General features: G+C 46.3%; 1 protein-coding gene across 6 annotated transcripts in view; it reads left to right on the plus strand.

The window, feature by feature from the left end:
• The window catches only part of Unc-115a (actin binding LIM protein Uncoordinated 115a), a 265949-nt gene that overhangs the window by 45665 nt on the left and 207683 nt on the right, over positions 1–12601 (plus strand). For all 6 annotated transcript variants that reach the window (XM_084577455.1, XM_084576663.1, XM_084575542.1 and 3 more), the window contains exon 4: positions 2176–2300. In XM_084577455.1, coding sequence (XP_084433581.1) covers positions 2176–2300 — 125 coding nt within the window. The remainder of the gene's footprint in view (positions 1–2175; positions 2301–12601) is intronic.

Consider the following 12601-nt stretch of genomic DNA (forward strand, 5'->3'; position numbering starts at 1 on the left):
TTTACAGGGTGTCTGGCAACCGGGAAAACCGGAAATGTCAGGGAAATTTCATGCACAAGGAAAAATCGGAGATGTAAGTCAGGAAAAATGGCACAATATATTCTGCAGTTTATTGTTATTTTAAGCTGGCACACAGCCAGTATGTTATTCATGCAGATTTTTTTTTTTTTTTTTTTTTTGTGCTCAGCGCGCGGTCCCCACCGCTTCTGCGTCGCAATGCGAGGCGCGATATATTACTTTGATGCCAGTGCATGGCAGAGCTGCCACTATAGAAGAACCAATACGCACGTGAATTGGGTACTGAATAAAATACGCGGAAGCGCTGCGTGAGAGTAGTACGCGACAAATAATCCCGCCGGAAGCGGCCAGCGCGATAGTGATCGGCATGCTGAGCTCTGAAAACCAGCACATGCAGTTAGTCCGCTAGAGTGAATCCATTTTGAGATAGCGCAAATTAAGCACAAAGGAAACAGCTTTAAACCAAGCCCAAGATGGCGGCGGTCGGCCGGCTGCAACACCCGCGGTGCGCGCGGGAATTTTGAACAAAATTCCTCTTTTCAGGGGGCATTTCGTGGATGCCGGGACGTTTTTGAAAGCCAATTTTATCACATTTCGTGACCGAATTCAGTGTTAATAATTTGGGTGCAGGTGCTCGAAAGGATAAACGTACCGAAAATGAGTTTGTCTCAAAATCGAATTTTGAACATTTTCGACGGTTCTATGACTCGCGTCTCCCTTTAATTAACTCTACGGCTGTTATCTTTAAGAATTTTCTCTGCTGCAAGGCTTCAACTAATTTTATTTTCCAGCTGATTGTGCATTTATCAACAATCTGAAAGCTTGCAATTTAGATGCAGTTTCCTTTAAGGGCTGCCACTATTATACACCTAGGCATGGCTGGTCTTGAGGGAGAGAAGCGCGTTCTCCCTCTAGACCGGCCGTGACCTAGGGTGCCTTGCCAACTTATGTACTCCCGAATTTTTGCCAATGAAAACCGCCTTTTTTGGTACATGGGGTCTGTATGAAATTTTGCAACTGGTAGCATCAAAGAGCTCTGCTGAGGCTCTGGCATCAGTGCACTTTTAATTTCCATTAAACTTTTGACGTTCTTAACGGCCATAAATACTAATAACAGCCTTTCACTATTGTAAATTGCAGAATATGATTAATGAATAGCTTATTGTTTGGAATTATTCGCCTATGCTTATTATCATTAGCAGCTACATTTTTGACCCTCGTCAGGGAAATTGAATCGGGGAAAACCTGGAAAAGTCGGGGATTTTGAAAATAGTGGTTTGCTAGACACCCTACTCGGGTTTTCTTAATGCAGAGCCTTGTTAGGTTAAGAAATGATGTCAAAGAGCTACTGCAGTTTTCTGTCTTTTGAATCATGGTAATATTAAGAGCAAGTTTATTGGCGGAGCCTTGGAAATTGTGTAGCACTGATAGTGCAATAAAACGTTTTTTTTTTTTGTTGGGCATTTTCTTTGCAGAGCATCTGAATGAAGAGCATGTTAAAAATTCAGATGAAACAGAAGCTGCCAGCACTGTCAAGACAGGCAGCTGACTGACCCACATGTGTCCCTCTCTTCATCATGGCTGACATCACACTTCAGCTGCAGGGACACATTGTTTTATTTAATTAGTTCCTCATGTGGAAAAATATTGTTTGGTCCTGGAAAGATGAGAGACTAAAATTTGACTTTGTTCAAGATACAAATTGCTGAGGAGAATAAATTATTCCACCTAAAAATTAAAAACTGCCTCTTCCTTTCAAAGCACGTCGAAAATTCCGATTGCTGGAGCTCTTCCTGCAGCAATGCGGTACAACTATTGCACTGCAACTCCCATTTACTTGCGCTTTTGACCTTGAGGCGAGAGATGCCGTACATTTTGACCACCTGGGGTAACGTGCACCTACCGGGACAATACAGGAGGTTTAGCAACGCTTGGTTGCTCAGTCTCACCATGCATGAGGTCCGTGATGGTCTGTGTGAGTCATCTAGCCATGCTTTACAGAGATTACACTTGGATAACTAGGTTTAACCGGGACAAACCTCAAGTTTTTCTTTACCTCTAAAGAATAACGGCTTCATACAAGCAGTAGTTTTACCATGGAATGTCCTAAACTGAATGGCAACATTGGTTACTTGGCTTTCCTTTTTTTGCTTGCAGGCAACAGTTTCCCAGTGGGGAAAAAGTGACCTACACTGGAAAAGAGTGCCTTTGCTCCAAATGTATCCAAATACCTGTGGTGACATCCCAGTCTATAGAAGAACCACACATCAATGGCGCTGTCAGTAAGTGGACCCTTTATTCACTTTACTTCTACCAAGATCAGCACACGATTCTTCTTGGTTTGGTTTTGAGTTTAGGTTGGCAATGCTTCTGTGTGGAGATTTCGGTCCTCATTATAACATTGATAGGTGTTTGAAATTAATGTGAATGCCTCCACTACGATGTGCCCCATAGTTGCTTTTTTGGCTTTAATGTGTAAAAATTTAGTTATTTACTGTGCTTCAGGTGAACTCTTCATGTGTGCTGCTCGCGTGGCAATTAGATGGGCGGGAGCCTTGAAAGGATTCTTCCAGGAACTTTTTTTGCACCTTTGCCACTCGCTGAGGTGGCTAAATATACAGGGCATTTCAAAGAAGTAATTTAAAGGGATAGGTTTTGGAGGTACTCTTTTTACATGATTATGATTGTTGTCAAATGGGTTCCAGGTGATAATTGACCAGCATCTGTTAGTTAACTTGTCAATACAGTTGAATGTTGCTACACAGAAATCGGCGGGGCATATGAAAAATTTCATTGTCGAGAATTTATGGACAACTGGAGCAAAAAAAAAAAAAAAGTATTTCCAGAAGTCCATAAGCTTTGTCTGCTTACGTTTCACTGCCAGCAGCGGCGTCACGCGACTCTCACACTGTGTTAAGGGGGAACGAGGGTCTTAAAACTAACTTTTTTAGTTATGGCTAGAATCTCACGAAACTTTGCGCACAGATGTGGTTTTCTCTCCTGATTTCAAAAATGTAATTATAATTGAGCTGGTGGTCTTAGATCAAAAGTTATCTAACAAAGTCCAGAGCATAATTAGTGAATTTCTTACGCAGTTTTAATGAACTTTCTCATTGCATTTCGTTGCTTTTAATTACATAGATCGATAGCCAAAGTCTTCTCATACCCGATGACATCCTTCGTTTTTCTCAAAAAGGCACGTCATCCTCACATATTATGGTGAGAGTAAAAGGCTGCATTATTTGACACGAACTCATTAAGCTAATCTCAAATTGACATTTATCCATTGCCTAAACTAAAATATTAAAAATGTCATCGGGTACTTCATTTCTCTCTGAAGAAAATGGTATCAAAGTTATTTGTGTGAACTAAAAAGAAGTTATCAAAACCCTGCATAAGACTGTAGAGATCGACCAAAAATATGAAACTGAGAAAACTGCATTTGAAGTTTGACCACATATTATAACTTGAACAATCAGTATCCTCACTGTGATATTTCTCACCAAAAATGTCATGCTCTTCCCATTTCCAAAACTGTCTTTGGATTTTGAATATGTCAACTAAAACTGAAGCTATCACCATTACCCATGGCCAAGGTAGTGTACGCCATCAGGAAATCAGCAAAAGTTTTTGACATGCAATATTATTTTAATGGCAGTTTGAAAAAATCTTGATAGAGTGATGTAAGTGTTGTATGACCTCCTGATCTTTTCAATATGACTGCAGTGATGCTAAATTTGTCATTGTCACTCGGCGACAATGTAGAGAAAAAGCACAGTAAGGCTGAGTGCAGTGTCCAGAAACAGCACTGAGAAAAACGTATTTGCATTTTGAGACCTTTAACTTTTGCCACACTGCAGCTATGGTAATATAAATGGAATCGTTGTGAGGCTTTGTTCTTTATGAGAAAGGCTATATACTAAATATATAACAGTACCCTCCCCAAATATTCGTAAAAGCTTGCCACAAAGTAACTAAATATATACCGCCACGAGAACCAGCGTGAGAAGCTTCATTTACCACTTCATATGCCTGTGACAGTGCCCTTGAATGCAAACAAATACTCAAAATAACGATAAAACGGTCTTGCAATATTAATAAACCTGCACAAGGTTTAAGGCTAAAGCACAGCGGCATACCGGAATGACCTAATAAATTGGCTAATGTTCCAGAATGAAACTTTGCTACTTTGCTGTAAAGCGCATGCAGGGCCGCACGCGGGGTCCCTTGCTGGAGCTAAAGCTCAAACTTTCACACCTCTTGAGCGCAGCGACGCGATTATTTAGACAATCTGAAAAAAAAAAAAAAAAGAAACGAAACCGTTTGCGGAAGAGGAACGTGGGCAACAGCGCGATGTCAGGCTCGCCTGTCGTCTGAAGCGACGCGATAAAAAAGCAACGAAGTTGTAGCGTCGGTGGGGACCATGAGTATCAGCTGAACAGTTAAATCTATCGATGCTATCTTTGATGCCTCTGAACCGCTCCCAAACGATTATATGCCGCCGGACGTGCTGCAGCTAGGTCGAGAACACGCCGCGCGACCCTGACAGCGCGTCGCCGCACTCGTTCTTCGACGCGCACTCGCTAGGCGCTTCCGTTTTCAATACACTCCTGATATCTACGTCTAAAGACCAGCACCGGCTGCGGGAATGACTGATAACGATCGCGAAAGCGCATCATAAACGAGTGAAGCAGCAGCCGCGACGAAGAACATTAAAAAAAAAGAAAAAAAAAAAAAAGGCAAGTCAGTCGCGCTGGCCAATGGGAAGCGCAAGACGAGGGGCTCGCTTCGCGAGCGCGCGCTCCAGCCAATCAGCGGACCGGAAACGGCTTTCGGAAAACCCGCGACGGTGGTCGTTCTGTTTGAGCGACGTCATTTGGAGATGCCGCAAAATGCGCACAAAGAAACAAGCTTCAAAACAAGTCCAAGATGGAGGTGATCAGCCGGCTGCTTCACCCGCGGCGCGCGCGGGAAGTTCGAACAATTTTCATCCCTTTTTGGGCATTTCGAGGCTCCCGTGACGTTTTAAAAGTCGATTTTGCCGTATTTCCCGACCGAATTCAGTGTTGATATTTTGAAGGCTAGTGCTCAAAGGTACAAACATTCCGAAAATGCGTTTTTCTCAAAATCAATTTTTCGCCCATTTTTGACCAGTTTAAGACCCGCGTCCCCCCTTAAAGGAGTATAGACACGTACATTTTCTGTTCCGGTATTTTTGCTTTAATCGATCCACAGTGGTCCAAAACAGAGGGACTGCGACCCAAAAAGCCCCAGCACAGATCAATTAATTTGTTATCAGTGCATTTATCAGGGCCAGTTTCGGTTTCGATATCTCAGGACACGAGCGCGCGATGACGTCAAAGATACGAGAACGCCACACGAGCGCTCCCTACTGGCAAGGTTGGTGATCGCGTAAACACAAAATCTGATGACGCATCGGGTCGCGTTTTTCGTCTGCTTGCTGTCGCACGTGCACGAAAATATCGTCGTCGAGCAGTGCTTCAGCGTAGCATAATTAGTACTGCGACGTTGTTTTGCCCAGTAGCGTGGATGTTACTAACATTGCCGGGCACTTTAATCCCGACCCGCTCGCCTGCGACTCATGCGACGAAGCAGGAATCAGCAGCAGCCATGAAAGCTTGGTGGGTTGACGCGCAGGAAATGTCAACTGGTAGGAATGTTGAACAAAGGAACCGTGAAGATGCTGCTTTATCAGTCCGGTTGGCCAACGCTGTGAGCCAAGCTGTTCTAAAAAAATGTTTTAGTAATGATGCGATCAGCCACTGTAACCCGTAAGCTCTCCCGATGGCTCCCGTGCTCTCGCCTGTTCACGCGCTGATTGGTCCCGACGCGGCAGGCCTGTGTGCCGCCGTCCAAGCATGTGGCGCCATCTGGCGCAGTCAAGGCAATCTGGGTGCGTAAAGCCGTGGCCGCCGCGATCGGCTCCCAAGTCATAGCTGCCTCAGCATCCGCTATCTGTAATCTAGCTATCGCAGATCGCTGTTCATTCGCTTGCATAGCTATTTGTACAAAGGACTATCAGTCACGATTAAATTGCGAGGATTATTCGGCCAATACGGAGGTCCTGGTAGAAATATTTACAGTGATATAAGCGAACTTTTTTTTTTCCGACAGCTGCTGCCCGGTGCGACGCACCTGATGTCAGCTAGCTCCGCTGCTGAAGGCGTCGCGCAAAGCAAGAAATTATTTTACGAGATGGGCTTGCCAGTAAAGCGGCGCTAAACTCGGACGTTTTTTACAGCGTTAGCTCGTTCCGAAGCGCCTTTCGCTGGCGCTTCGATGTGAAACCAGCTAGGGCTAGCGACGTCTAGGGTAGGCGGGGAGCGGCGCAGTATGTTCCCAGTGCGCCTTCGACAGGCACCGTTGCCGTAAGCCCTGCACTTGTGCAGGCATGCTGTTGGGGCCTGAGTTTAGCAGGCAGTCTCCATACGTACACCGGTGAGGTAATTGTAACATGCGCCAACGAAGAAACCATCGAGTAAAGCAAGCAGAAGCGGAGTTCTTTCTCAGGGCACGGCCGGAAGCGGCGGCGGCGCTGTTCGAGTCCGTCCATGTGTCGTCACTGCTCTTTGCTTTGCTGACACCACGTCACAGTTGTTTGATGACGTCATGTTGTTTATCTGTGTACACGTTTTCGTCACAGAGATGTCGATGCCAATGGGTTTTGAAAAACGGAGTACTTGCCTGGCTTGTTTTTAAAATCAAATAAAAATATCTTCGCGAAAACGTGCGAGGTTGGGATTGCTTGGGGAGCATCTCTGTATAACCAGGAAAGCAATCGTATTCCTTCCGACGCTTCAAAAAATGGTGTCTATACTCCTTTAAGAGAGCCATCACAATGTCATCTTGAGAGCCCAGGAACTTCCTAATAACATCGAAGGCATCCATCATCTGCGACGAGGTTGCCAAGGCGGGTGAATCCTGGGCAGAGTCGTCTTCAGCATCGGACGGTGGCTCTTCCGGCTCGCCAACACTTTTAATGATGTCCTCATCACTTAGCTCTTCGTAGACAAGCACATCGCATCAGCGTTGAGGAAATCGTCCAGCTCGATATCGACAGGGACGTTTCCTGCATCCTAGAGGGATTTCCAGGCCGTACTGGTCTCCGGAGTCGACGATGGAGTGTCATCTTCCGCGGCTGTAGCTGTACTGATTGCCTCCTGGTCAAGAAACCTGGCATGCTGGAAGCAGTTGTAGATCAAGGTGGACCGGGTCACATTCCACGCAGCAGCCATCACCTGAAGAGCCATGAATAGGTCCACCTTTGTTTCCCTGCCAGTTCCGAGGTTCAAGAGAATCCCCTGAATCAGCCTCTCCTGATATGCACACTTCACGCTTCGGATGATGCCTTGATTCAGCGGCTGAATGATCGAAGCGCATGTCGGTGGGAAAAATCACACTTTAAAGGGAAGCTGAAGCACTTTTCGAAAAAATTGAGTTTTCGGCAGCATTTAGTTGTTTTTAGTCCACTGAACAAGAACTGTTTTTGGTCCACTGAACGCTGTTGCTTACTGGCTGCTGCATAACAGCCGAAACACCAGACACCTGTAATATCGAATTCAAAACGCCGGCATGCTTACACTAGTCACACGAGGTAAAGCATTTGTTTTTCATTTATTTAGAGCACGGTGCCTACTTACATCCGAAGGCCTTTTATTACTACGAACTATTATTACTACTGGGTTTTATATCTGCTTGGGATGCATTGCAAACTGTTGGCGGCCGCACCACAACTTGCAGGCTTTTGTCAGCAGTTTCCTTTGAGACGACCTGTGCCTCTGTAACCCTGATTTTTACATTCTCTTCGCATGGCGAAGGGGGAGAAGTGGTAGCTTCTTCTTCAGGAGGCATGTTCTCGAGCATTTCTGCGAGGGCCTGAAAGAATATGAAATATGCACAACACAATTATGCCAGCCTACTATGAAGAAATACATAAAAATTCATGAAAACACTGACAAAAGCATTTTCTTTCTTTAGTATCAATAACCACAGTGCCTTAGACCACATCCAAAGATTAGGAGCCTCAAGGAATTTACTATCCTGAGACGTGCTTTTCCCTGCACTCTGTTCTTTTGCATTGTGAAAGATGTAGTTACAAGAATCTGTTCAAAAGAAGCCAGATTTATACTGATTAACAGCACAAGCGTGAGTGCAACTTTACTAACGAGCACAGAAAGCTACTGCCACTGCACCAATATGGTGCATTTTGACAGATATATGTTCAGAGTGTGAATGAGAGAGAATCCGAAACTCCGACCAAAGGTCTCAGTTTTATGCTGTACAGATATACCCCCGCGTACTACAACGCTGATAGCACGCAATCAAAAAAAAAAAAAAAGATACTGTCCCACCGCGGTGGCTCAGTGGTTGTTTTGACGAATGTCGTCGAAAGGAAACCGACGGGCTGCCAAGTCGCACCTTATTAACTGGTGGGCCTCGTGCCGCCGACTTGTCGCTGCGGCGCACAGGGTATGTTCACACGATCCACTATACAGTTATGGCCCTTGGGTGCCGATTGCTAGGACGCTGATTTCGAGGTAGAGGGATTTGGCCCCGCCACAGCAGCCGCAATCCAGTTTTGGGAGATGCAAGGCGCCTGTATAATATCAGATCTATGGAGATTCGGGCAGGAGAAATATTTCCCGAGCCCTTCGCCACTATGTCCTTCACATAGCTATAGTTAGTTCGCGGAACGTTGAACCACACAAGCAAACCACGGACAGGCACAAGCGTACCTTAAAAACTTACCTCCCGCCGCTTTCTTTTGGCGAAGGCCGCTCTTGGAGGTGGCAAGGCGTTAGTGCGGGAACACCGACGAAACGACTCCGGGCTTCAGTCGCGCTGATTTAATTGGAATTCCAAGTGCCCGCATCGTTCCCAAGCTCCGATAATAGTCACTGTCACGGAAATGGTTCGAGCACAACACAGTTGATTTCGTAGGTACGAAATTTTTCCTCTTCACGGCAGAGACCCACCGCGCTGAAAGTTTCTTGTCCTTTGGAAACGTGTGAAACACCACATCGTCCCTGCCGCCAGTGTTCGCGCAGCCGAATGCTGCGCAGAACGACGGCATGATGGGCACTTGTCGCTACACCCACTCCACACAGAATGCTCGAACTGGAAAAAACAAACGGCACTAGCAAAGGATTACGTTGAATCGTTGTTCGCCATGCCAAAGCGCGAGACGCAGCGGAGCAAGCAATGCGGAACGGGCAGGACGGCCGGCCGGCTCCCCGTGAATGGCGTCACTTCCGCCAGCTCCCAATTTTGCCATCCCCCAACCCGGCGCTTCCGGAGGCGACGGGGGCGTGTCCGCGGTGGGTTTTTAAAATGTGATCGCAGCTGTTTTAACGGACAGAATCGAGACAAAATTTAAACATATGATTTTCGAGATCTTTTCTTCCCAACCACAGCATTTCATGCAATTTGAAAACCGCTTCAGCTTCCCTTTAACGCTTGACAGTTTGACGTAGTCAATGCGGTGGGCAGAACAATTGTCCAAGAGCGAACAAACCTTTCGGTTCTACCTGCTCATGCCGCGGTCAAATGCCGTAGGCCAGTCCGCAAATATGGCACGGGTCATCCACAATTGCCGATTAGCGACATACTTGACGGGAAGGCTTCTGTTTCCCTTGAAGTAGCGCGGTTTTGCACTTTTGCCAATAACTAACGAAGGACGCTTGTCCGATCCATCCATGTTTCTGCACAGCAGCACAGTCACACTTTTCTAGCTGTGCCTGCCACCCTGGCAATGCTGCCCTTTAAAATCTAGCATTCTCACTGGCAGCTTCTCATAAAAAAGGCCCGTCTCGTCCGCGTTGTAAGTATTGGACGGCACGTAGCTGCTCATAATATCAGCCACGTTATCTACCACCCATTCCGATGCTCCGCCAATGTCCGCGGAACTTGCTTGACCGCACAAAACGTTTCCCAAGATGTTGTGCCTCGCTTTGAAGCGATTGAGCCAACCTGTGCTGTCCTTGAAGTCATCCAGGCCTAGCAAACAGGCATAATTGAGGGCCTTGTGCTGAACAATGCTTCCGCTAAGCGGGATGTTCTTGGCTCGCATTTCGACGAACCAGACGTAGACAGCCATATCAAGCTCCTCGAATGTTGGCTGCGTCACCTTGTGTTGAGCTGAAGTGCCAGACACAAGTGCCTTGCCGATGCTTTCTTTACTCTTCAGTGTCCTTGACAATGAACTCTGCGCGATGCCAAAACCTGAGGCAATATTCACCTCCTCCTTCCCGCTTTCTGCTTTGGCGATATCCACTTTTTCTTCTAGCAAAAGAAACTTCCGCTTCTTTGCTGGCGGTGACGTCTAGGAAGTTAGCAGCGACTAGCAGAGACGAGACGAGACCATGCTCAACGATGCACTCACGAATGACAAGGATGCACAAAGAAAAATGGTGATGCAGAGTGGGCTTCTTCCTGCAGCGCTTTTCAGCCTGCCTAGCGTTTTTTTTTTTTTTCTTTCCGACAGGGTACGAAAATCCACCCACCAGTCCTCAGCCTGCCTGAAACGCGCTCGGTTCCTAGCAGACGCCGTCGCCGAAGACTCTAGGAGATGACGTCATAATTACGCGCTGGTGAATTTTACACGCGCTTTTGAGCAGCCCCTCTTTGCTAGGAGGCTGCGAACGCTTGCCAGCCAACACTGGCCGCACGCGATCATTCAAGCTTTCCTGCTTGGCAGGAAAACGCGAGCACGGTGATCACGAGATGACTGCTAGCTGCATCTGCGAAAAAGCTCAGCATAGGCAAGGGCGGACTCGTTTTTTTACAAAGAGAACGGAGTTTGCCAATGAGCGGGGCGGGACGTCTCTTCAAAATTTACATGGGCATCTGAAGGGAAAAAAGAAAAAAAAGCAAACGAGCGGTGCGCGCAAGGAGGATGTGCAGATTGGGTGCGCCCCTCTTCCCCCAGCGGTATGCGATGAAAATAAACGGCGGGAACGAGAGAGTCTCTCTCCAGCACCCACTTTATGAAGAAAGACAAGACGGAAGGGCCTCGCAAAAAAAGTTCGTAGAAGCGAACATGTGCTAGCAAAGTACTTCGTTTGTGAGGAAATTTTAGTACATTAAGTCCTATGGGGGTTTCACGGGGAAAGCAAAATACTTCGTTCTGGCAAAAATTTTGTTGAAGCGACGTTCGTTGTACCGGGATTCAACTGTAATAGCAATTGCTATAAAAACCCGCATATAATATGAGTTTTTTTTCCCCTTATTTTATCATGTCAGATTTTCGACTCGTATTATAGGCAACGGGTGAACGTAACTCCGGCGCTGACGGGAGCGCCCCTCGCGTCGAGGAGAGCACGCGCTGCAGGATACGCTCGCCGCCGCGCGTGTGGAAACGACTGCAGTCTGATTACAGTGAGGATGCTGATGCATCTTCAGTTACCAGAAACAGCAGATTTTAAACATAAATCGTTGCGTTGCTGATTGAGCAGACATGAATAACACATATTTCTCCATGAACACTGTTTGACAGATTACACTAGTCGCTGACCTCGCGGCAAACGTCGCCTCAGGTGGCTGGGATACAGCGCTTGCCACTTGCTGGGGTATGAATGCAGCTTATGCAACACTGATCTAAATTTCCTCCCCAAAAGTTGGTCGAGAATAGGGAGCAAGCATTTTGTTTTCGTTGCGAAGGCAAATGAAGAGGCCCGTCATAGGTGTTATAAAACCAACTCTCGGACCGATAGCTATACTCCGTTTCATACATCAGGTGCAACGCAGCGAAAGCTACGCAAGTAGTCCGCAAGAAAAAAAGCAGTAGGCGTATCACTACGCGCTCGTTCTGTAGGCAGGTGGTTCCTGCCGAAACGGGCTCTATTCCGAGCATACACGTTTGCAATAACTTGCTTCGCATGCCTAGACATCTTGACAGAGCGGATCTTATAGAAAAAATGCGCACCAAAGAACCATTTTCTTAAATAGAGATGCGCAGCGTGGAGGGCACAGCCAGCGCCATCTGGTGGCACAGCTGGCAAGGTTGCGGGGCAGCGAAATGCGGCACGAACAAAAACGACATAAAAAAACATACAAATTAGACAAATCCGACCTTTTCTCCCTAAAAAAAGTGCTTTTTATGAAGTTGATGGCAAATGTAAAATGTATTAAGCTTGCAGACAAAGCAACTGTTATTTTCTCTCGTCAAGAGCAGGCACTATTTTTTATCGCGGATGCGGAGAGCGCAAACAAGAGCTGTAGCTTTGGTAGTGTTGCACTTGATGTATGAAACGGAGTATAGGTGATCGCGATATTATTCAGAACTTTCTAGAAGAAAAAAATCGCTCAGAATTTCTGCCTCGCTCTACTTCTACAATCACAAATATGTTTGTTGTACCTGTCTTAGTTCATTTTTGATAGAAAATATATGCCGACCTCAGAAAAGAATGGCACGCGGGGAAGACTGCCTGCTGCAGAATCAGATTTTATCCGAAGCACGCTACTGAACCTGTCGTACGTGCTGTAAATTAAGTTTGCAAACTTTTAAGGCACGCCGGCAAATTGAAAAAAAGAGAAGAATGGTTTATGAAGGTTTTACAAATAT

Source organism: Amblyomma maculatum, chromosome 1, assembly GCF_055883805.1.
Source record: "Amblyomma maculatum isolate TAMU_Amacu chromosome 1, ASM5588380v1, whole genome shotgun sequence".
In the NCBI taxonomy this organism is placed as follows: Eukaryota; Metazoa; Arthropoda; class Arachnida; order Ixodida; family Ixodidae; genus Amblyomma; species Amblyomma maculatum.